The sequence below is a fragment of the Moschus berezovskii genome, chromosome 20 (assembly GCF_049115385.1).
Source record: "Moschus berezovskii isolate FMDL1 chromosome 20, NW_MosBer_1.0, whole genome shotgun sequence".
NCBI lineage: Eukaryota > Metazoa > Chordata > Mammalia > Artiodactyla > Moschidae > Moschus > Moschus berezovskii.
In genome coordinates, this window is record NC_142479.1 from 68,091,269 (window position 1) to 68,116,977 (window position 25,709).

Below are 25,709 nucleotides of genomic sequence, written 5' to 3' on the forward strand. Positions count from 1 at the left end.
TCATCTGCATATCCGAGGGAACTTCCTAAATTTTTTATACTAACAGCAGACTTGCTCCGCCTTCCCAGAGAAGTGAAGATGATGGGGCAGTGAACTGGCTGATTCTGAGAAAACCTAAGGGAGACTCATATCCCAAACCTTTTCCTACTTCCCATCACTTTCTTGGTGCCCATAGCGCCCTGGTACGTGACTAAGGCCCTCTTATTCCTCCCAGCCCTCCTGAATGTGTGCTGAGCCACCAAACCACAGGACTTCGAGGGACAGCTACCCCTCCAGCTTGGCTCTGGACACCTGGGAAGAAATACCCTCACCTGCCTCTCAGAACTGCTCTTGAGGAGCTTGTGATCTGAATTCAATGATGTCTGGTTAGGATTAGAATTTGTCCTATTATTAGTGAGGAAACCCAGTCCACTGGCTTCTTCTCAGCCTCTTGTCCTGGGCTTTTTTCTTTTTGGCTACACCCTGTGGCATGCAGGATCTTAGTTTCTGGACCAGGGATGGAACCCAAGCCCCCTGCAGTGGGACAAAAGAGTCTTAACCCCTGGACCACCAGGGAAGCCCCTATCCTGTGGTTATTTTAACCCTACTCTTCATCTAGTGTCTGAAGTCTTGCCCAGGATACTGTGCTAACCATATCCCAGAACTCTGCTTTTGGAACTTCTCATACATTTCCAAATTAAATTCTCATAACATCTCTTATTAGTCCATTTTACAGATATAAACACTGAGGCTCAGAAAGATTAAGTAAGTTGTCCATAGTTATATGGCTTATATGTGGTGCTCATGGGGTTAGAGCCCGGGTTTGTGTCGTTTCATAGCCGGCACATTTATGCACTTGGCTGTAACACCTGGACAGAGGCATCAGCAAGTGTGACAAGCACGGACACCTGACATGTGAGTTGGAGAGTTTCCTGCTGCTGGGACTCATTGCTGTCACGGAGAATCATTTCTGGAGCTGACACCAGACCCAAGGCCTGGTAGGTCAGATACTCGCTCCTCTGACCCTTATGCAGACATAGGCCTCTTTAGTCCCCTGTGCAGCTCCCTAGCTTCCTCTTTCTTACCTAGTGCAGACTCTCACACCCTGTGACCCAGCCCTGCCAAGAAACAGCACTGCTTATGCTGAATAATTAAAAGCAGGAAACACTCACTCCATAAAAGGAAGTGAATGAGTAAGAAACTCAAAGGCAGTCTGGACGGGCAGAGGGCACCAGCCTGCCTGTGCTCAGAGCTTTCAGAGTCAGCTGGCACCTGGGCGTACTTCCTAGTTTGTAAGTCAGGAGGGAGAGGAACCCCAGAGGCAGGACCATGTGGCTGCCCCCAGCTCTGCTGCTTCTCAGTCTCCCAGGTGAGTGGCCCTGCAAGGGGTGAGGGGTGGAGGGTCTGTCCCATATATGTGTGCGTGCTAAGTCGCTAAGTCGTGTCCACCTCTTTGCTACCCCATGGACTATCCCTGTCCAAAGTACTGGAGTGGGTTGCCATGCCCTCCTCCAGAAGATCTTCCTGACCCAGGATTCAAATCCACATCTCTTGCATCTCCTGCCTTGGGAGGTGGGTTCTTTACCACTGTGCCACCTGAGAAGCCCTTGTCCCAGGTACAAGGAAGAATATCTTGGGGAAATGAGAGGTGACTTTGTTAATTCATCCAGCGAAAGCTCACTAGGTTCCTCTTTGTCCCAGGCAGGCATTTGGCCCTGAGGAAGTGAAAAGAGAAATAGGACTGACCATTAAAAAGAGGAGCTGGGACTTCCCTGGCGGTCCAGTGGTAAGGACTCTGCACTGTCACTGCTGAGGGCCTGGGTTCAATCCCTGGTCAGAGAACTAAGTTCCCACAAGCTGAGCAGAACAGATTCGTGGCAACCGTCCATCTGATGAGCCTGGGAGAATGTGAGGATCAGGTCTCCACGTGGAGAAGAGGGGCCGATGTTCCTCGGAGAGGGAACTGCATGCCAAGGGTTGGAGGCTTGAGAAAGGATGCTGGATTCGTGCAGAGGGAGCTCTGAATTCTCAGAGAGCCTTGGGGTGACTGGTTGAAAGTGAGGCTGGGAGTACCACAGCCAGGACTCTGAAGGGCCCGGGATATGCTGCCCAGGAACGGAAGGTTTCAAAGAGGAAACTGCTGGGTGACGGGAGGGGCTTCTCTTCCATGGAAAACCATTGCCCTAGCATCCAGGAAACAGTGTGGAAGCTTGCCCAATGTAAGCAGTAGGTGTGGGTCACAAGTCCTCTCTCTCCAGGCCTGGGGACTGACCATGTGACGCTCACAGACCACTCCTAGAGGGGCCGCAGGAAAGAGCACAGCCAAGGAGTCCGGAGGGCCGAGCTGGATTTCCGGTGGGATGGGAGTCCTTGAGCCCTTCCCAGCTCTAATGATGCAGGACTCTACCGTTCAGATGGTAGGACTGTGGGCGTCCCCAGATTCTCCCTGCCGTTGCTGGCGGTTCTGATGCTGAAGAATCCGTCTGATGATACCTGTGGGCGGATTGTGGGACTGGCTTGTCTGTGACGGCCATGTTCACTAACAGCGACCCCAGATGGCCCAGACTCCCAAAGGATGGCCGCTCAGAATGTCTGCCTCTCCCCCTGGGCTCCAGCTTTCCATCTGAGTCCCAAGCCCACCCCTCCATCTCCTCTCTCTCCTAACCTCTACGTCCAGCTCACCGGGAGGCCAAGGAGAAGGGCGCGGGTGGACTGTGTTGGGATCACATGCTCTTACACGCATGTACACAACACACCCATACATACATACCTACCAATGGAATCACATGGCAGTTCATGTCTATATTCTTACACTCTCAGAATACACACACACACACTGGTATAGACACACAAACACACATATATATTCACTCACAGGGACACAGAATAACACACAAACTTGCACAGCCACACACACACTCACACAAGCTGGTTGGTGGCTTGGGGGAGGGTTAGCCTTGAGAGAGTGGACGGGTCCCTCCTCTTCCAATTCTTAATGAACTTGGGCATGAAGTTAGTCAAGGATGGAAAAAAAAAAAAGCGAGACAGTCAAGTTTTCACCTCTAGACACCATCAGCCGCCCTGGGTTTCCTCTGTGAAAGGCAGGAGAGAAGATGGACACGGTGACGTCACAGTGACGCAGCTTCTGATTGGACATTCATCTGCTTGGTTATCTGACCCCCAACAACTCCAAGAATGGGAGAAGAGATATCTGTTCTCCAAAGAGCAAAGTGTTGCAAGAATAGCCAGGGGCCCAGATCTGCACCCCAGAAACTATTTCTCTTAGCTTGGGCTGGCATGGTGTCTGGGGAACACCAGCCCAGACCCCTAGCCCCATAAGTGCAAACTAATACAGGATCAAACTCCACTACAAAACACAAGTTCCTCACGACCTCTGCTCTGAGCACCCTTTGGGTGAATTTGACTCATTTTTATGCGTTATTTGTCACTTGCCATCAGCCTAGATGTGGAGATTAACCACAATCTCGATTTTGAGACAAGACTGTTCACCCAAGAATTTTGCACAGAGGGCAAAGTTTCCTGAAAGACTGACATGAAAAAGAAAGTTTCTATCTCAAATTCACGAAAGCAAAAAAAAAAAAAAAAAACATTGAAATTCAAACAGCCAGGCTCCTCTGTCCATGAAGTTCTCCAGGCAAGAATACTGGACTGGGTAGCCATTCCCTTCTCCTGGGGATCTTCTCAATGGACGCACGGATCAAACCTGGGTCTCCCGCATTGCAGGCAGATTATTTACTGTCTGAACCACCAGGGAAGCCCCAAACAGGCTTAGGCTTTTCAAACCCACCAGTCGTGTTTCCCAGAGTTCTGCTCCCAGGTCAGCAGGACTGTCGTATCATTTTTCTCTCTTCCTTCAGACCAATTCTTGGGGGACTTCCCTGGAGGTTCGGTAGTTAAGACTTCTCGCTTTCACTGCTGGAGCCCGAGGGTTCAATCCCTGGCCAGGAACTAAGATCCTGCAAGCTGCAGTGGCACGGCCAAAAACCAAAAACTAAAAAACAATGACAACAAAAAAAATCTTGAAAATACGTGTAGGTCTAATGAACAGTTTATTATCAATCATAATCTCTGTCTATAAAAACCTCCCATGTACTTTTAAAAAACAAGCCCCACCACATTATGAGTGCTTGACCATTCTATTAAATTCCCTACACTGGGGTGGATGGCATTTCTGTTTCCAAGTATCCACACCTGTTTTCTGCTGTTTATGGTCACCAGCAGATAGAATCTGTGTTGATTGTGCTTTTGCTTCCTACTATAGCTGTGTTATTTATTTATAAGGGGAAAAAAAATGACCCTTTCTGCTGACTCTTACATCAGATTTTCAGTTCAGTTCAGTTCAGTCGCTCAGTTGTGTCCGACTCTCTGCGACCCCATGAATCACAACACGCCAGGCCTCCCTGTCCATCACCAACTCCCAGAGTTCACTCAAACTCATGTCCACAGAGTCGGTGATGCCATCCAGCCATCTCATTCTCTGTCGTCCCCTTCTCCTCCCGCCCCCAACCTTTCCTAGCATCAGTCTTTTCCAGTGAGTCAACTCATCGCATGAGGTGGCCAAAGTATTGCAGTTTCAGTTTTAGCATCAGATTTTAATTTACATCAATTCCTGTCTTTTTAGCAATTCTCTTAATTGACTCCTTTTTAATTAAAAAAAAAAGCTGTTAATTATGTTCATTAGTATTATCAGTTAATTATGTTTTTGAAGATTTTGACAAAATAGAAATGTGTGACTTAGAAAGTGAAATTTCCTCTCAAAATCCTCAGACTCAACACTAACCACTTATTAAAGATCGATTTATCCCCCCCCCATACATGGGCTATCAAAATACTAAGGAAGTGGAATCACACATACTCTGTCAGGCAACTTGTTTTAACCTAATAGTAATATATCTGGGACGTCCCTCCCATCATTATGATTTGTCTTTTCTTTTAACATGTATTTAGTTATTTGGTTGCACTGGGTATTAGCTGTAACATATGGGATCTAGTTTCCTGACTTGGGATCGAACCTGGGCCACCTGCATTGGGAGTGGGGAATCAGCCACTGGACCACTAGCGAAGTCCCTGTCTTTTTCTTTTAACCATGTGTCGGATAGCTCACAGTCTATTAGCCCAGGCTCCCACTGGGGGCATTTGGACTCGTTTCCAGTGTCCACTGTTTGGTTAACAATGCAGCTATCACCCTTACACTTCATTTCTCATTGGTGTGGAAACTATAGTTGATCTTAGACTTGGATGATTCTGTCTGAGATCATAATGACCAGCTTCTTTTCAAAATTAATCATAAACTTCAACAGTACCAACCAAGATCCAGACACTGTGTAAGTCACAGGGGCTGGGGATGGGAAGAGAGAAAAAAATCAAGCACAAGATCTCTGCTACTTGGAACAGAGCGTCCTAGCAAAGGAGGCAGAGAGAAAGACTGCTGAGGATGGTAAAACACCGGTGCAGCATTCAGGTTCCTGTAAAGGGCTGTGGAGAAGTGTGGGGAAGGCTGCAGAGAAGGCTGGACCTTGAAGGAGACCTGGAGAATGGCCAGGAGACAGGCAGGGCTGGGAGCAGGGGTTTCTAGCTGGAAGGAAGGAGAAGGGCAGTGACACAGCCTCTTAGGAGGCAGCGTCAGAGTCACGGGGAGAGGAGAGTGGGGGTGGGCAGAGTGGGAGTCAGGGAGCCACACGAAGTGGCACTGCACAGAGAACTGGGCTCGAGATTGCAAAAGACCTAACGACCAGACTGAGACATTTTAAAAAAACTTTATTTTGTATTGGAGCAGAGCAGATTAACAGTGTTGTGACAGTTTCACGTGAACAGAGAAGGGACTCAGCTGTACACACACAGGTATCCATTCTCTCCCAAGCTCTGCTCCTATCCAGGCTGCCCCGTAACATGGAGCAGAGTTCGTTGTGCTGTCCAGTCAGTCTTTGCTTATCCATTTTAAGTATAGGAAACTCAGGCATTTAAAATCATTCCAAGGCAGTGGGAAGTGGCTACAGGAGAGGTCTTGGAATATTTTAAGTGCTCATGGCAAGTGTCATTGGGAGGATCTGGGGACAATTTTGGGACAAAACTCCAGTGGCGATGTACAGAGGAGACAGGAGGTTGGGTGCAGTAGGGGGTGGGGAGACCCCGCGGGGTGCTGCTGCTGTGACCCAGGCAGCAGAGCAGGGCTGTGGTTGGGCTACCGCTGATGGGGCAACTCCTGAATGTTGAGCGTTGCACACATCCCCAAGAAGAACCTGCAAGGTGGAAAGTAGCTAGCCAGTTTACAGAAGCAAGGCTCAGAGATGAAGCAACTTAAAGTTTCCCAACTAGTCTGTGGCCGACATGTCTTTCTGTGTCCAAAGCTCAGTCTCTTTCTAGGATGTCAGGCTGTGGACCTGGACGGAAAAGGAAACAAGACAATAATTTGGACAAGCATTTTTGAGGCATGCTGTGCTGTCGCTCAATCCTGTCTGACTCTTTGCAACCCTATGGATTGTAGCCAGCCAGGCTCCTCTGTCCACGGGATTTCCCAGGCAAGAATACTGGAGTGGGTTGCCATTTCCTTCTCCAGGGGATCTTCCCAATCCAGGGATCAAACCTGAGTCTCCTGAATTGGCAGGTGGATTCTTTCCCACTGAGCCACCAGGGAAGCCCCCGTTTTTGAGGGAGAGCTGACTAACTGGTTACCCGTTAGTTGTGGAGGGGGAGGGAGAGGACAGGGCAATGAGGATGCCAGGGTCTCCAGTTAGGTGTGCTTGTGGAGGTGCTGGATTGAAGAGAGAGTAGCATTAGGTCTGATTGAAATCTACACTACTTTCTTATCATAGCCGAAAGCAGGATCAAGCTGCTCGCTGCTCCAAAGCCATTAAAGACACCGGGCTGGTGGGAAGTTTGCTTTAGTTTGGATGCCAGCAACAGGGCAGGGTGGGTGCTGGGCACGGACGCCTGTCAAAAGGCTGACTCCCCTCTCACGGACAGTCAAGAGGCCAGAGCTTTTATGGATGGCGGGAGGGGGCTCCATGCAGAAACAGCACAGTCAGCTCTGACGGTCATCTTCAAGTTGGTCATCAGTGGTCTGACCAGCGTCATCATATTATTTTAAGTACAGTTAGTCTTCAGTTCCAGGGTGGGTTTGTTCCCATTTCCCACCCTTCCCATTTTGAGGCAGCTCCCCTCAGAAGCGTCATAGCTCTGTAACTATTGACTCTGGGAAAGAGACATCCAGTGCGTATTTGTAAGCGGTAGGCTGGGGCCAGGGCTTCCCAGGGGGCACTAGTGGTAAAGAATCTGCCTGCAGTGCAGGAGACGTAAGAGATGCCGCTTCCATCCCTGGGTCGGGAAGATCCCCTGGAGGAGGGCACGGCAACCCACTCCCGTATTCTTGTCTGGAGAATCCCATGGACAGAGGAGCTTGGCAGGCTACAGTCCATGGGGTCACAAACAGTCGGACATGACTGAAGTGACTTAGCATGCGCACAGGCGGGCTGGGGCCAAGGGGAGAGTTGGGGCTACAAACATGGATTTGGGAATCATCAGCATATAGGCAGGAACTGAAACCAAAGGAATGGACAGTCACTCTTTGGGGCGTAATACATTGAGACAAGATGAAGGCTGGAGGGGGCCCTGGCTCCTCCCCGGGAGAGCTGGCTCAGACTGGGGACAACTCTTCCCACCTTGGTGCCCAGTGATGTCACGTGGCTAGCCTGAAGTCAGCCATGGGAACATTTACACTCCGGAAATTGGAAAGCACTCCAAACCGGAGATTATTTTTACCCCCGAGGACAGGTTGTTCGGTACTTAGCAACACAGCTCCACTGTTGACATCAAGATTTAAAGACGAAGGGAGAGAAGAGAACCCGTAGAGGCCTTGGGGGCCGGGTGGTTGGAGAAGAGGAGGAGCCGGTTGAGAAGAGTGTTGAGAGTACATGGAAAGAAAGTGCCAGAAAAGCAGATGTGGTGAGCAGGTACAGGGACACGGGGACCAAAGAAACCAGGGCGGCTGGTGGGGAGAAGGACAGAGGAGAAGGTGGACTTGAGGCATCAGCTGGGGGACTCTGGGAAGGCCAGGCACCCTGTGCAATCTCGGACATCAGTCTGGTCCAGCTTGGAACGGCAGGAGCTGGATTCTGGATTCTGTTTTCCAGGTTGTTTGTCCATCCGAGGCCCAGAGTCCGTTTGGGGCCAGGAGTGGGAGTCGGTGAACGTGCAGTGTCATTACGACTCTGGATGGGAGACCCACAAGAAGTGGTGGTGCCGGGGAGCACAGTGGGCTTCATGCCGGATCCTCGTGCAAACCCAGGGATCAGAGCAAGAAGAGAAAGGAGACCGCGTGTCCATCAAGGACGATCAGAGAAACCACTCGTTCACAGTGACCGTGCAGGAGCTCAGGCTGGGTGACGCAGACACGTACTGGTGTGGGATTGAGGACCCTGGAGCCGACCTGAGGACGCAAATCAAAGTGACTGTTGGTCCAAGTAAGAGCTTCCTTGTCTACGTTTCGGGGCCCTGGTGCTCAGGACTGGAAGAATGAAGTCCCCTCCCCACCCCTCCCTGAGGGCAGGAGAGAAAGGACGGAGTGTCTGAGAGTGAGTGTGACCGACAGCACGGGACGGACGGAGGGGCAGGAAGGGGGAGAGACCAAGGCAGAGCATCACTTCCCCGCCCGGCTGCACCCCTGCCGTCTCCCCGAGGCCCCTGCAGTGATGTCCCAGAGCATCACTCTAGGAAGCGGCCAACCTCCGGTCATCACACCCGGGACCTGTCATTCCACAGAGGGGCACAGAGGGATATCTGGGTAACCCAGTGCGTCCCAGCGCTGAACCCCAGGAACCCGGCCACCCAGGGTGCTCTGGGGCCCCTGCTCTCTGGAGACCAGGGTGCTCACAATAAATCGTCTCCACAGTTTCTCATAATGAGGTGTATGTCTGCTTCATCACTGTCACTGTTCACTATTTCACCGGAAGGGGTCCTCTTATCCACCAGCCTTCCGGAATCCCCCTCGCTCATTTCCATGCCAGCAGCTAGATGTCCCAGAGAAGGCAATGGCAAGCCACTCCAGTACTCTTGCCTGGAAAATCCCATGGATGGAGGAGCCTGGTAGGCTGCAGTCCATGGGGTCACTAAGTCAGACACGACTGAGCGACTTCACTTTCACTCTTCACTTTCATGCATTGGAGAAGGAAATGGCAACCCACTCCAGTGTTCTGCCTGGAGAATCCCAGGGATGGGGGAGCCTGGTGGGCTGCCGTCTATGGGGTCGCACAGAGTCGAACATGACTGAAGCGACTTAGCAGCAGCAGCAACTAGATGCCCTGTTTCCAGAACTGTCCGTTCTTGAGCCCTGTTTGCTTGGGCACTATTGAGCAGAAATAGTGTATCCCAGAAGAGGGATTCCCACCACCTTCAACCAAGAAGTCCCACTTGCGGTGCGATTTTTCTCTCTCCCCAGAATAAAAAGCAGTGCTTACTTTTATTTCATTTTCTTTTGAATTCCTTTTTAATCGGAATGTAATTTTTTTTCCATCCTAAAAATTTATTTTTTTTGAAGTGCAGTTGATTTGTGGAAGCGTTAGTTGTTCAGTCATGCCCAACTCTGCAACCCCATGGACTGTAGCCCACCAGGCTCCTCTGCCCTTGGGATTCTCCAGGCAAGAATACGGGAGTGGGTAGCCGTGCCCTCCTCCAGGGGATCCTCCCAACCCAGGGATTAGACTCCATAGTTGATTTACAATGCTGTGTTAATTTCCACTGTACAGCAAAGGGATTCAGTTAGTCATATATTAATACATGCATTCTTTTTCTTCTTTTAAATTTCTAAGTGGAAGATAATTGCTTTACAATGTTGCGTTGGTTTCTTCTGCACAGTGAAGTGAATCAACCATATGCATACAAGTATCCCGTCCCTTCTGAACCTCCTTCCCACCACCCCCTCTTCCCACCCTGCTAGGTCATCACAGAGCACCCAGCGGAGCTCCCGGGGCTACACAGCAGCTTCCCACTTGCTATCTGTTTTATGCGTGGAGGGTGGGACGAACTAGGAGACTGGGATGGACACATTTAATTTTACTCCTTTTGGCCACACCTGGAAACGAGGGGGGAGATGACTGTGTATTGTGGTTCAGATGACTTGGTAGGAAGGGGAGAAAGTAGAGGGACTGCAGCCAGAGAGAGGAAGCCCCCTGGACCAGGGGAAGGGGGTCTCCTGTGAGGGCTGAGCGTGGTGGGGCACGGTGAGGGAAGCACGCACCCCGGCTCTGTGCTGATGACCTGGGCCGACTTCACCTGTGTGTAGGGGAAGCTGCTCTGACTGTAGTAGGAAGGCAGGTCTCCAGTACGAGGACCACCAACCGTGTAGCCGCGTCCTCCCGCCCCCACAGCAGGTGAGTACCTGTGGTCCTTTCTCCTGCGGCCTCTCCTCTGGGGCCGACAACCCTCATGCAGTCAGTCACCTGATCCTGGAGCCCACCGCGGTCAGAGCCAAGGCCCCAAGCCCACCCACCGTGCCCCTCCGCCCAGTCCCCTCCTTATCCTCTATCTTGCCATTCGAGCCCCGGCCAGACGTCTGATCTGCAGACTCCTCCTCTATAAGCATCCCTGCTGGAGGGGAGGTCGCGGGCCCTCTGCCCCTTCAACAAAACAGCACAGATGACTTCTGAATGTGGAGGAAGACGAGACACAAACCTCCAGGTTTCGGGCGGTTTAGCAACCTGGAGCCGGCGGTCGTGGGAGCGGTGAGACGCAGAGCCAGCCTGCCGTGGGTGACAGGCAGGTGCGCCTCCTGCACTTCAGGCAAAGGTGAAATTGGAGAGGGACGTGGGCACGATCCAGAGCAAAGCCACAAAGCTGAGCTGTTCCAAGGAGCCCTCAGCACCGAGCCATTAACAGGTCCCTGCGAGTCTTCAGACGGGGCTGCCGAGCGCAGGGTCACAGGCTTTGCTCCCCGCAAGGCTCCCCAGTGTCCGAGTTCTGGGGGGTGGGCGTGGAGGGGCCCGGGGCTCTGACTGCTCTGCGTCCCCTCCCAGGACCCACTACGTGCTCCTGGTGTTCCTGAAGCTGCCCTTCTTGCTCGGCTTGGTTGCTGCTGTGCTCTGGTTGGAGGAACGTCAGAGGGACCCCGCAGAGCGGTGGGAACAGCCCATCTACGCGAACTTGTCCTCTGAGCTTCTGACCAAAGACACCCCCGTTTAGACGGACGGATGAGCGGAGCCTTCCAGCACCGCAGCGGTGGAAGGAACACTCCGGAATCACAGGGATGAAGCTGGGGCCCTGGGAGGGGCGGGTGTCAGGCGCCGCCCCGTCCTGCCCCGCCCGGCTCAGGGCCGCCACTCCTGATGTGCGGTCCCCACCTGGAGGGCCAGAATCTTGTTCTTGCCTCTCTGGGTTGCAAGTGCCCTGCCTGGACCCACTCTTGGGGTTCAGGGTTCACAGTTGGGAGCTGCTGGGCTAGAGCCCAGGTTCAGACCACTGTGTCCCCACTGCTGGAAGAACTGGGGCTCAGGGCCAGGGACCGAAGTCCAGAGAGAAGCCACAGGGGTGCAGGGGAGGGGACGGGGCACTCCTTCCTGAGACCAGCTCAGCACGCTCCCTGACTGGGCTTCCGACTTATGGGATTTTGTAGTCTTTTTTTCCTTAAGTTAGTTGAGCAATTTTATTTTTTAATTGAAGGATAATTGCTTTTACAAAACTTTGTTGTTTTCTGTCAAACATCAACATGAATCTCTAGCTGGGTTTTGATGGCTCGTGACCGTCACTTGACTTGATGCACTAGCAAGCACACACACACACACACACACACACATACCACATCCTAAGGAGGGTGATTCTGGGGAGCGTCTTGGTTCTGGACCATGACAGGTTGACATCCCCTCTGCCCAGGGAGGACACTGCTCTGTGTCCAGGGGGCTGAGAAGGGGCCCTGGGGTTGGCCTTTCTCTTCCCCCCTTCACCCTCCCCTCCCCCTCCCCTTCCTCCCCCTTCCCCTCCCCTTCCTCCCCCTCCTCCTCCCCTTTCCCCTCATTCTCCCCCTTCATCCTTCTCCTCCCCACTTTGCTCTGGCTCCCTGAGCCCCCAGCCCCCCATCTCTCAGAGGCTGTGCTCCCTGGGGGCTGAGACTTAGGAGCCCAGCCTTCACGTCCTCCCCTCAGCAGGACTGCAGGGTCTCCATGGGGCCGCTGGGCCTCAGAAACGACCTCAGGGTCAGGGAGGGTGATATAAAAGCTGTCTGAGGGAAGGGGTGGCGTCTCTTTTAAATAATGTGTGCATCGGGTTAATGAAAGTTGTCTGAGGAAAATTTGTTCCCTCTCTGAAGTGATGTCCTTCGGGGACTTCCCTGCTGGTCCAGTGGTTAGAAATCTGAGCTTCCACTGCAGGGGCCGTGGGTTCGATCCCTGGTTGGGAAACTAGGATCTCACATGCTGTGTGGCTCAAAAGTTAAAAAAAAAAAAAAAAGCTATGTTCTTTAAAATCACTGTAATAATTTAAAATGTCTGAGGGAAAGTCGCCCCTTTGAAGCGCCTCACGTGCATCAAGGGCTTCGGTCTCTCTGTCAGTCGGGGGACAGTCCTCACACCACGGCAGCCTCACTCCACCGAGGAGAGACGCTTCCACCTGAGGTGTGTCCCTCCACACCTAGACAGCAAGCACGCGGATAGATACATGTTTGGAATGTTTCCCTTTGGTTGCTCCCCCAGCTTTACTGGGCTTCCCTGGGGGCTCAGTGGTAAAGAACCCGCCTGCCAATGCAGGAGATGCTGGTTTGATCCCTGGGTCAGGCAGATCCCCTAGAGGAAGAAATGGCAACCCTCTCCAGTGTTCTTGCCTGGAGAATCCCATTGATAGAGGAGCCTGGTGGGCTGCAGCCCACGGGGCCCCAAAGAGTTGGACACAACTGAGCGACTGAACAGCGACAAATAAAAACTGTATATTTAAGGTGTAAATGTGATTTTTTAAAGGTGCACAATGCGATAGTTTATTATACATGTGCATTGTGAAATGAGCACCCCAATCAAGCTAGCACAGTCACCACTTTACACACTTTTTTAAAAAATCAGTTTTAATATTTTTTGTGCAATGAGAACATGAGATCTACCCTCTGACAAACCCACAGCATACAGCAGTCTGATGAGCTCAAGTCCCCTTACTCTTAGAGCCCCGGTTTACTCATCTCAGGCCTGGAAGTCTGTGCCCTTTGGGCAGCCTTTCCCACTCCTCCCCATCCCCTCCAGTCCCTCCCCACCGCCAGCCACATTCCACTCCCTGGTTCTACACGGAATGTTTCTCTTTGAACGCCTGTGAAGACCCGTCCATCCTGCCCTTTGTCCTAATAAGTGGGCCCAGGTTCTTAGCCCCGAGAGGCCACCGGAAGATGCCTCACCTGGGGGTAAAGGAGAAGGGAATCTTCCCTGTCCCCAGTAAGGTGGCTGGGACCTCCCCTCTCCCACCTCCCTGGGGTACTGTAATCCCCTCTCTTTGTCCTTTGGCCAATGAGAAACCTTCTCCCTCTTTGCACTTGGTTTAGGGTTCTGGTCAGTGATGGGCCTGCAAATTCCCAGAAAGGACAGAATTTGAGCCAGAGTTGGTGATGGACAGGGAGGCCTGGCGTGCTGCAGTCCATGGGGTCACAAAGAGTCGGACACGACTGAGTGACTGAACTGAACTGATGGGAGACTCACCAAGTCACCCTGTTGGGAACCCACAGTCTTCCAGCACCTGAGTCCCCTCCTCTGTGAATACATCCTGGATCCAGCCTTCTGAAGATCCAGCCTTCTGAAGATCCAGCCTTCTGAAGATCCGGCCAGATAGATTCAGGTGACATAGCAGCTCTGTTCTGCAGGAGGCAAAGCCAGAGTCCAGCTGCCTCATCAGCTCAGGTGGGTGAGGGGCCATTGGCTGTTGCCAACCTGGTGACAGTGATTTTCCCACAGTTCTTTGCAGCTGATATTCGCTTAGCCCCTGATCTCTATGGAGAAACTGTGGGTGGGTTGTTACTCACACAATGTCATCAAAGAAAATCCACTGGAGTAGGCATCCCCTGTCTGTCCTGAATCCCATTTCTGCCACACACACACTCACCCACTAATGCACACACACACACACACACATAAAATCACACACACACTCATGCTTCTGGGAATTGCCTCTTGGGCTCCAGTGAAAGCTGTCAGGCAACACTTGACTAATACGCCCACTCTCCAGGGCAGGGAGAGAGACAGAAATGAAGTTGGTCAGCACTGCAGCTGGGATGGCATTTTCTGGCCAGTGTGTTTCTAGCAGGTGCCTGGTACTCAAGCCCTCATGCCCTCCAATAGCTGGAGACTCGGATGGTTCCTCATGTGTGGTTTTAGCGGATTCTGTAAGCAAGAGTTGGCTGAGGTAAAGCGGACATGGATCGCTCTTTTTAGAGGAAAGCACAATTTCTCCTTCCCTGTGAGCTCCTATTCATGGGCCTTCACTTCTAAGCAACTGTGCAACCACAGAGGAAGTTCACCCAGAGCACAGAGAAGCGAGTCAGGGGCGGGAGAAGCAACAGGTGCCCAAGCCAGGGCTCGGGGAGCTTTCTTCTTGATGACGGGTGCGTCCTGAAAGATGTTTTCCTGATGGGTGTGTGGTGAGTTGCTTCAGTTGTGTCCAACTCTGTGCGACCCCATGGACTGTAGCCACCAGTCTCCTCTGTCCATGGGATTCTCCAGGCAAGAATACTGGAGTGGGTAGCCATGCCCTCCTCCAGGGGATCTTCCTGACCCAGGGATGGAACTTGGGTATCCTGCATTGCAGGCAGATTCTTTACCATCTGAGTCACCAGGGAAGCCCTGTTTTCTTAATAAATGAGGTGAAAGGAATAAGTTTTCAGCGCTTCGCTCACCCATTCTCTGAAGCTCCGTTCTCCACAACTGGCTTGTCTGCCTGGCTTTGTCCCACTTGCCCCAAACTTCCCAGATCCTGGGCTGGCTTTGTTTATGTCCTTATCTGGGGACCCTGCCTCCTGTGAAGCTGGCAGTCAGGGTTCCTCCCAGAAGGGGAGTCCAGATGCACCTCTGGGGGCTTTCCTGAGTTCCCCCTACACTCACACTGGCAGAGTTGGCAGGGAGGGGACCTGGAACCTGGCTCCCTCTGGGCAGTCCCCTCCCATCCCCTTGCTGCTGCTCACTATGCCCCCCGCCCCCTGCTCCTCCTCTGCCAGTCATCTCTGTTGCTCTGCAGCATGTGGACTCTTATTTCCTGGACCAGAGATGGAACCTGCATACCCTTGCATTACAAGGTGATTCTTAACCACTGGACCACCAGGGAATTCCCAAACTAATCTCGATAAAGTGAATGTGGGAAGGAAAAAAAAAATCCAACGCTAATCATACCCTAGTCATCAAACCAGAAAGATGGGTAGAATCTTCGTTTTGAAGACTTTTATTTAAGGCATGCCCTGACCACAGAGAGAAAAGTGAGAGCCTTGGAGGGGAAGGGCAGCTGGCCAGAGGCAGGGAGGGGCTGTGACGGGGCAGTCGGGAGGACTGGCACTTTCCGTAGTTTAAACACAACCCTGCGCGCGCTCCGCCTATCCCGCCACCAAGGCGAACGCTCGTGGTGTGCTTGCATCAGGCTGTCAACCCCGTACAAGGAGTTTTCTGTCAGTACTGCCTCTTTTAATACTTGAAATTAAGACAACTGGAGGAGGTCATCTCACACGCTAGTAAAGTCATGCTCAAAATTCTCCAAGCCAGGCTTCAACAGTATGTGAACCGCGAACTTCCAGATGTTCAAGCTGGATTTAGAAAAGGCAGAGGCACCAGAGATCAAATTGCCAACATCTGTTGGATCATCGAAAAAGCAAGAGAGTTCCAGAAAAACATCTACTTCTGCTTTATTGACTATGTTGAAGCCTTTGACTATGTGAACCACAACAAACTCTGGAAAATTCTGAAAGGGATGGGAATACCAGACCACCTGACCTGCCTCTTGAGAAATCTGTACGCAGGTCAGGAAGCAACAGTTAGAACTGGACATGGAACAACAGACTGGTTCCAAATAGGAAGAGGAGTACGTCAAGGCTGTATATTATCACCCTGCTTATTTAATTTATATGCAGAGTACATCATGAGGAACGCTGGGCTGGAGCAAGCACAAGCTGGAATCAAGATTGCCGGGAGAAATATCAATAACCTCAAATATGCAGATGATACCACCCTTATGGCAGAAAGTGAAGAAGAACTAAATAACCTCTTGATGAAAGTGAAAGAGGAGAGTGAAAAATCAGTCCTGAATATTCATTGGAAGGACTGATGTAAAGCTGAAACTCCAATACTTTGGCCACCTGATGCAAAGAACTGACTTATTAGAAAAGACCCTGATGCTGGGAAAGGTTGAAGGCGGGAGAAGAAGGGGACGACAGAGGATGAGATGGTTGGATGGCATCACCAACTCAATGGATGTGAATTTGAGTAAGCTCTGGGAGTTGGTGATGGACAGGGAGGCCTGGTGAGCTACAGTCCTTGGGGTTGCAAAGAGTTGGACATGACTGAGCAACTGAACTGAACTGAACTGGCGGAGGTGGGAGAAGAAGGTAGAGGAAGGAGAAGCTCCAAGGAGATCTGGGCTGGAGGTTTGGGAGCTGAGTAACCAGCATCCAGACCAATATGGCAGCCACAGGACACGTGTGGCTACCGAGCACGTGACATTGTGGCTGGTCTGCCTTGAGGAGTGCTGTGAGTGTCAAATACACACTAGGTGGTGAAGACTTGCTATGGAAAAAAGAATTTAAAATAACTCCAGTATCACTGAAATGATAATATTTTTCAACTTTTTAAAAGTGTTTTTACGGTGGCCAATAGAAAAATTTTAATGGCACTGGGGTAAAATCCACATAAGTTTGGGATTTGCTGCTGTTTTTATATCAAAACACGCAAGAACTGGAAAAGGAGCATTCTGAGGCTGTCCCCAGCCCTGCTTGGGGAAATGGAGAGGGCTGTGCTTCTCAGGACGGCTGCAAGAAGGGACGTGGGACTAACGGGGTAGGGTTGGTCAGAGAGTTAAGATGCTCAAACAGCATACTGAGAAGCCAAGAATTTCTGAGGATAAATCAGGATGGATCCTGTAAGGATTTTCTAGTCTTTCCTCTGCTGGGTAACTCTTTTTGGTCCTTTCAGATTAAAAAGTAAAGATTTTAGACTTTAAAAAAAAAAAACACCTTGGATTTGCACATCATTTGCTAAGCCTGGGTTCCTAAGTTGCCCTGAGAAAGACTGGGGGGTGATCTTATCAGGACAAACACATCCAATCCTGAATAATGGGGACCAAAAAAACATGGCAGCGATTTCCCTGGTGGTCCAGTGGTTAAGAATTCGCCTGCCAATAGCAAGGGAGACGCGTTTGATCCCTGGGCAGGAAGCTAAGATCCCACATGCCTCGGGGCAACTAAGCCCACTCGCCACAGCGGCTGAGCCCACGAGTCACAAGTAGAGAGGAGCCCGGCGCTGAAACGAAGCAAGACTCGACGCAGTCAAAACTAAATAAAGATTTTTAAAAAGAGCGAGCGTTGCAGCGGGTCCGGGTGTGTGGACTGTGGTCCTTGCGCTGCTGCGACCTTCTGTCTCTGGTTTTGCGGCCGCTCTCCGTCCAGTGTCCTGCGTGCAGGGAAGATACAGACTCGGTGTCTCCTAACAGCTTTTTCATCTTGAATCCGAGAAGGCTTGAGCCCTCTCTCTGCACGGCAGGCGCCCACAAGTGCTTGTTTTCCGTGCTGATGAGCGGAATGAGGAAGAGGACAGCCACGAAGCAGGAGCCGTGCTTATCTCGTCTATTTCTCCATCCCCCGTGTGGACACCGCCTGGCATCTAGTAACTCGTTAACAGATACAGGAATGAGGAAACGACAGTGTGGGGGGTGTCTGCACGCCAGTGGGGGCCTGCCCCTGTGAGGCGGAGTTCACTTAAAATAAAACTCAGCGTTGGGCGCAGGGAGGAGCATTTAGAAAGACACATGGAACGTTTGCCAGGCTCAAAGGACCAATGTCATGATCTGACTTCACTTTTATTTTCTTTTTTTCTGAATAAACCGCACGGGTTGTGGGGCTGTTAGTTCCCTGACCGGGGGTGGAACCCAGGCCCCTGCAGTGGAAGCACGGAGTCTTAACTGCAGGGAACTCTCAACTTCAAACTTTAATAAGTCAAGCAAATGAGTCATGGTGGAGTCTGAGCATCTCTGCTTGTCTGGCTGGAGTCTGGGGTCTAGATTTGCAAGGATGAGGACCAGGCCTGGGTAAACTCACCCAAGGGATGTAACACAAGTCGGCCCCTGCACCATCTTCTACATCCATCCTCTTCAGACGCATGTGGGGAGATTGGCCCAACCAGACGAAACCCCAGGGTCCCCGCGGCCCACTTCATGAGGCAGAGCAACCCAAGGGGACCGGTGGGTCCTTCTGTCTGCTGGTCTGGATCCTCCAGCTGCTCACATGCCTTCTCCTTGATCTCATCTCAGCATCACTCCCACACTCCCCGTTAAAACTGCTGTCAGTTCAGTTCAGTCGCTCACTCACGTGCGACTCTGTGCGACCCCATGGACGGCAGCGCACCAGGCCTCCCTGGCCATCACCAGCTCCCGGAGCTCACTCAAGCTCATGTGCATCACATCAGTGACGCCACCCAACCATCTCATCCTCTGTCGTCCCCTTCTCCCACCTTCAATCTTCCCCAGCATCAGGGTCTTTTCTAATGAGTCTGCTCTTCGCATGAGGTGGCCAAAGTATTGGAGTTTCAGCTTCAGCATCAGTCCTTCCAATGAATATTCAGTACAGATCTCCTTTAGGAGGGACTGGTTGGATCTTCTTGCAGTCCAAGGGACTCTCAAGAGTCTTCAACACCACAGTTCAAAAGCATCAATTCTTTAGCGCTCAGATTTCTTTATAGTCCCAACTCTCACATCCATACATGACTACTGGAAAAGCCATAGCTTTGACCAGACAGACCTTTGACTAGATAGACCTAAATTGCTGTGCTGAGCCTAAAATTCAGCAGCAAGGAGAAAAGTCCATGGAGGGAGTTCAGAGAGCATCCACCCCGCTGATGGGGGTGGGAAGGAAATGTACACCACAGGCCAGTGACAGCGGTTTGTCACACACACACACACGCACTGCATGTGCAAACAGTGCAAACCCCATTGTACAACATCCACCGCCACATTTTTCTCAATAACTCTGGCTGCTGAGCAGGGCCAGTCTCCACTCTACTTCATACGTGAAGGAATTCAGTTCACTGTCCACCAGAAACCAACACAACATTGTAAATCAACCGTATTTCAATTAAAGGAGAAAAAAAAAAGAATAGACTCAGGTCTCTTTAGAGCCTGGTCCAGAATCCAGGCTCTGTGCAAACAGTGCAGGCTTGGGTGCATCCCTTCACCTCCTTGGGCCTCAGTTTTAACATCTGTGAAATGGATGACGCATGATCAGTCCCACCCCGGCCAGCCCCGACTTCCCATATGATGCGGAGCCGGGAGAGGAGGACTGTTTCCTGAAGGCTGCTCTGGGCCTCTCTAATCACTGACCAGGCTGTGTTGCCTCTGCCAGGTGAGAATTTGGAATTGGAGGACTTAGTACCTCAAACATCTGTGGGTAGAGAGTGATTCTTTCTGAGGTCGACCCCCTGGAGCTCTGTACCCAGGAAGAAAGATGCTTCAATGACAAGGGTGGGGACAGACGTTGGTCCCTAAACTGGAGCCCCAGGAAGGCAGGAAGTCCTGCGATCCACACTCTTTCTTGATCAGATTCCATCCGGAGCTCCTGATGGAGACTATGGACTGTTTCCTCGGGCGTGTGAACTTGGGCTGTGCTCCCCGCATGCCTGGGCCTGCCACCCTGGAGCAGGCTGTGAAGACCACAGGGAAAGAAATTAAAGTGGTCAATCCATGGGAAAACGGGAGTTCACTCCGAAGGGAATGCAAATTGATAGTTTTATCTCCAGTCACACTCACATTAAAGTAGAGGTTTGAAAATATCCAAGATGGGCAAGAGTGAAGGGAAATGGGCTCTGCTGGGTGTTCTTAATGGGAAGGTCAGAGGGCAAGGCCTTTTGAAGGGCAACCTATCAATATCTATCGAAATAAACAGCTCCCAGGGACTTCCTTGGGGTCCAGTAATTAAGGCCTTGCCTTCCAATGCAGGGTGTGAAGGTTGGATCCTGGTCGGGGAGCTAAGACCCCAAGTTCCTCAAGGCCAAAAATCCAAAGTATGAAACAGAGACAGTATTGTAGCACATTCAGTAAAGACTTTAAAAAAAAGCTCCACTGATGGGATTTTTTCCAACACCTATAGTCACAGATATATTTTATCAGTTCAGTTCAGTTCAGTTCAGTCGCTCAGTCGTGTATACATGGGTACAAAAACGTGGTCTGTGATGGCCAAGGATGGATGCTTGGATTTTTGATCTCTCCCGTCTTGAACCTGTGTGTGTGTGTCTCTCTGTCTCTCTCTCTCTCTCTCACACACACACCCACACCCACACCCCCCCCACACACACACCCATCCACCCACACACACACACCCATCCACCAAATTGCTCCTGAGATGCTGAGTGTCCCGCTCTGGGCTTAGTGAGGATGATACTCTTTCAGCTTCATTTGTGACAAGACTAGAAAGCCTGGGAGCCCTTTCTCCGACATCTGCAGAGTTTCATGCAGCCTCTTCTCCTGAGCCACGTCCTTTGGGTCAGCTGACAGCCCGCGAGTTCGCTCATCTGGGGAGTGTGGTCTGTGTCTGACCCGTCCCACTCTGAGGATGGTTCTGCTTCTGTGGAAGTGAAGAGCCGCTTAGTCAACTGACCATCTGCAGTGACTTCCTTTTTAGAGAGTAGAGTTGATGTACAATATGATATATTATGGGTGTGCAATACAGTGATTCACAAGTTTTTTTTCAAAATTTATTTATTTATTTTTGGCGGTGCTGGGTCTTCGTTGCTGTGCGGGCTTTTTTCTCTCGTGGCAAGTGGGGGCTACCCTGTCCTTGCGGTGTGCGGGCTTCTCATTGTAGTGGCTTCTCTTGCTGCAGAGCACAGGCTCAGTAGTTGTGGTATAACGGGCTTAGTTGCTCCGCGGTGTGTGCGATCTTCCCGGATGAGGGATCGAACCTCTGTCTCCTGCATTGGCAGGCAGATTCTTTACCACTGAGCCACCAGGGAAACCCGTGACTCACAAGTTTTAAAGGTTATACTCCATGGATAACTATTATAAGATGGTGGCTCTGTTCTCGGTGCTGTACAATCTATCTTTGTGGCTTATTTATTTTATACCTAGAAGTTCGAATCTCTCAATCCCCTGACCTTATCTCGCCCCTCCCCCTCCCCTCTCCCCACTGGCAACCACGTGTTTGTTGTCTGCATCTGTGAGTCTTGATGGTGACTTTCACCTTGAATTCAGTTTATTGAGTGTTAGATGCTTAGAGACCCTCATCAACCCAAGCTCCCTGCTCCTTTATAACCATCATTTCTCCTCTTCACTTGCTTCCAGATTCAGCCACTTGCACACACGAACGATGACAAATAGATGGGGAAACAGTGAGGGATTTTATTTTCTTGGGCCCCAAAAATCACTGCAGATGGTGGCTGAAGCTATGAAATTAAAAGACGCTTGCTCCTGGAAAGAAAAACTGTGACCAACCTAGACAGCATATTAAAAAGCAGAGGCGTTACTTTGCTGACAAAGGTTCATGCAGTCAAAGCTATGGCTTTTCTAGGAGTCATGCATGGATGTGAGAGTTGGACTATAAAGCAAGCTGAGCACTGAAGAATTGATGCTTGTGAACTGTGGTGCTGGAGAAGACTCTTGAGAGTCCCTTGGACTGCAAGGAGATCCAACCAGTCCATCCTAAAAGAACCCAGTCCTGAATATTCGTTGGACAGACTGATGCTAAAGCTGAAACCCCAGTATTTTGGCCACCTGATGTGCAGAACTGACTCATTTGAAAAGACCCTGATGCTGGGAAAGATTGAAGGTGGGAGGAGAAGGGAACGACAGAGGATGAGATGGTTGGATGCCATCACCGACACAATGAATGTGAGTTTGAGTAAACTCCTGGAGTTGGTGATGGACAGGGAGGCCTGGCGTGCTGCAGTCCATGGGGTCGCAGAGTTGGACACGACTGAGCAACTGAACTGACACACTAACAAACCGATGCCAACATCAGTTGTTAAACAGTTCACTTCACTTATTAAACAGTTAGTTGCCTGGCTGGTGCAGCCAGCATCCTTACAGCTTGTTTTAACGTGTTACTTGTAAATGCAGGTTATTACAGCTTGCACAAGGCAGCTGAGGTTGACTGGGCTGTTTCATCATAGAAATGAACCAATGTGGGCTGTTGGGTTTTACCTTTCAAGGATGACTAGCTGTGCTCCCACCTGTGACTATTAAAATAAAGGCCTTGGTGACTTGCAGATTTGCTTAACAATTACTGATAAAGAGAAAGGAAGGGAAAGGAGGGAGGGAAGGAGGAAGAAAGAGAAAGAGAGAGAGGAAGACAGAAGGAAAGAAAGCAAGGGAGAAAAGGGAGGGGGTAAGGTAAGTCTCTTACAGGGAGAATGCTCTTTGGTTCAAGGCCTCTATTCGGTGGGTCCACATGACGACTGTCAACAGCTCTGAGAGCAGTGTCATTTGCTTTTTACACGTTTCCTCCAGACACGTGGGAGCCCAGAGTTTGCCCCTGGCCTAGGCTTTAGGGCGTGTTGTGGATTCATTTGCCCCAGGGGGCCCAGATTCACAGCCTGTAAGGAGAGGGCAAGAGTCCTGAGGGTCAGATTCAAAGGCTCTGGGAAGAGTGTTACAGCAAAGAAATGGCAACAAGTAACTTTCAGACAAGTAACTTAGGCAAGGCTATGGTCTTCCCTTTGGTCACCTACGGTTGTGAGAGCTGGACCGGAAAGAAGGCAGAACGCCGAAGAATTGATGCCTTCCAACCGTGGCGCTGAGAAGACTCCTGAAAGTCCCTTGGACAGCAAGGAGATCAAGCCAGTCAATCTTAAGGGAGATCAACCCTGAGTACTCATTGGAGGGACTGATGCTGAAGCTGAAGCTCCAGTATTTTGGGCATCTGATGAGAATAGACAACTCATTGGAAAAGTCCCTGATGCTGGAAAAGATTGAGGGCGGAAGGAGAAGAGGGCATCAGAGGTGAGATGGCTGGATGGCACCCCCGATGCAATGGAAACGAACCAGGGCAAACTCCGGGAGACGGTGAGGGACAGGGAGGCCAGGCGTGCTGCAGTCCATGGGATCGCAAGGAGTCGGACACGACCGGGTGACTGAACAAAAACAACAACTTTCAGACACTGAGAATCCAGGTCAAGGCCTCCTGGAGGGAGTCTCAGAGGCAACTAAACAAGCGGGTGGCAGACGGGCAGGGTGGAAGGAGCCTTTAAGAAGAGCTTGCTGGGACTTCCCTGTTCATCCAGGGGCTAAGACTCCACCTTCCGATACAGGAGGCGCAGGATCAGTCTCTGGTCTGGGGACCAAAATCCGGCATGCTGCAGTGAAGACTAAACCCAGCCATAAATAAATAATTATTATTTTAAAAAAAAGAAAGAAGAGCTTGGTTCTGAGCCTGGTGAGGCTGAAAGCCCTAAAGGGCCACTGGGCCATCACTGGATGAGAAAACACAGTCTCAGTGACCTTGGGGGACAGTCCCAGATCCTGGAGCGAGTCTGGGCAGAGGTGAGACCTAAGACCTGCTCTGTCTGACCCCAGATCCACTGTATCAGCCACAGGGTGTGTGACTGCCCTTCCCTGTGACCTGCTGAAGTCAGCCTGGGACAGTCAAGGGACTGGGAAAAGGCGGTTGGGTACCAAAGAAGAGAAGCCAAAGTTGAGGAGGAATCGACTTTCCTTTCAGCACAGTGACATCCAAGGGATGGGAATGGCAAAGGAGGCATTGCAAAGCTGAGTGGGGGTTGTTCTGTCCTTCAAGTCCTTCCCCTTCTCAGCTGCAGTGATCGAGAAAATACAGAATTTCTTCTGCCTTGGCAGACTGGCTGGAGCAATGAAAATGGGCTTGGTGCGCAGAATGTGTGATTCCAAGTATGGCCACAAGGTGGAGACACACGGCTGTCTAGTCCTTCCTCGCTCCAGTGCTGAGGGTTTATGCAAGGACTTGCGGGGGAGAAAGATTAAAAAACAGACTTGGTTTGGGGGTGGGGTGGGGCGTAGGGAAACAGTTTTAAAGTCATTTTCTTAACCCTGAGTGAGTCAGCCTTGGGTCATCTTTCTAAAGGACTCTGGCTAATTTAGAAATATCTTTCAACCCTTTAGACCAGTTGGGAACATATGATTGTGTGCTGCCTGTGCTAAGTGCCTTCAATCATGTCTGATTGTTTGTGCCTCTCTGGACTGCAGCCCGCCAGGCTCCTCTGTCCATGGGATTCTCCGGGGAAGAACAGGGATTGGTCTCTTATGTTTCCTGCATTGACAGGCGGGCTCTTTACCAATGGTGCCACCTGGGAAGCCTGAATAGATGATTAAGCTAACATTATTTAATACCACTTCCTTTCCCCTTCCCTGATGGCACAAACGGTAAAGAATCTGCCTGCAACGCAGGAAACTCAGGTTCGATTCCTGGGTCAGGAAGATCCTCTGGAGAGGGAACGGCAACCCACTCCAGTATTCTTGCCTGGAGAATTCTGTGGACTGAGGAGCCTGGCAGGCTACGGTCCATAGAGTTGCAAAAATCAGACACACCTGAACACTTTCACTCACATTTAATACTGCGAATATTTAGCATGCAGGTCGCCCGCGCCAAACACAGTGCTGTATTTTGAAGGAGAATCTGAACTGTAAAAGGCAAGACACAACTGGGAGGACTTATCGGACTCCACTGGGATCCCAAGACGCGAGAAGGGCATCTGGCTGCAGCAGGCTTAGTCCAAAAGAGATCATTTAAGCAACCTACACACAGATGATTCCGGAAAACGTTACGTGTAAACGGAAGAACGAAACGAATGTGTCAAAATGGGTTTTTTTAAGGGTGAATCCGGATAAAGGATATATAGGAATACTATGTACTGTTTTCAGAATTCTTCTGTAAATTTGAAACTGTTTTAAAATAATAAAGGTTTTTTTTTTCCCCTAAGCACTAAGATCCCAGGAGTCCTGGACGCAAGATTCAGATTTTCCGTTACCTATCCGAGTGGCATTTGTCATGTCAGGTTTACCTCTCTGGCCTGTGGCTCCTCTTCTCTAAAACAAAGAAGCCAATTTGCTTTCACTTCTGTAAAACGTTCCACTGTGTGAGCAGTCCTCAGCTCACCCGTTCCTCTAGAAGGAAAGACGGAAGGCAAAGAAGGAAGAAACCAGTGAAATTGATTTTAGCAACGTGTTTGAGCACAGTGCGCCCCCAAGTATTGCCATTTCAAAGAGTGATCATTGTGCTATTAACGAGATATTCTAAAGACATCCTCTCATTTGTCCCGAGTCCTCTTAGACTCACAGCCCGTCTCAATTGAGAACGAGCGCGTTTCAAGAGCTACTACCTCCCTGCCTCGGTGGGCCCATGGCTGTCTCAGTCTGAACAGCACATCTGCTGGCTCTCTGGACAACCCCAAATTGGGGTCCTGCCCTCACCCCCGCCAAATCCTCCTCCCACCCCCATCCAGGCCCCCTTTTCTGGTCTGAGGCTGGACAGCTTTCCCGCCCTCCTCTCTCTCCCTCAGATCTATGGTCTGGGCACAAAGCCTTGATGGTTTTGGAACCACAAAGGC

General features: G+C 50.8%; 1 protein-coding gene across 5 annotated transcripts; it reads left to right on the forward strand.

The window, feature by feature from the left end:
* The first annotated feature begins 1,186 nt into the window (after positions 1 to 1,186).
* Positions 1,187 to 25,071, forward strand: LOC129544755 (CMRF35-like molecule 7). Of its 5 annotated transcripts, XM_088829371.1 has the most exons (6): positions 1,187 to 1,348; positions 8,130 to 8,182; positions 8,285 to 8,459; positions 10,277 to 10,364; positions 11,007 to 13,853; positions 24,731 to 25,071. In XM_088829371.1, exons 1-5 carry the CDS (start codon positions 1,309 to 1,311, stop codon positions 11,170 to 11,172), a joined length of 522 nt encoding a protein of 173 aa, XP_088685497.1. In that variant the 5' UTR covers positions 1,187 to 1,308; the 3' UTR covers positions 11,173 to 13,853; positions 24,731 to 25,071. The 5 variants fall into 5 exon arrangements, with proteins under 5 accessions (XP_088685497.1, XP_088685495.1, XP_088685496.1 ...); XM_088829369.1 differs by lacking the exon at positions 24,731 to 25,071 and adding an exon at positions 10,574 to 10,753 and having other exon boundaries at positions 8,130 to 8,459; positions 11,007 to 11,143; XM_088829370.1 differs by lacking the exon at positions 24,731 to 25,071 and adding an exon at positions 10,574 to 10,749 and having other exon boundaries at positions 8,130 to 8,459; positions 11,007 to 11,143.
* Positions 25,072 to 25,709: the final 638 nt, after the last annotated feature.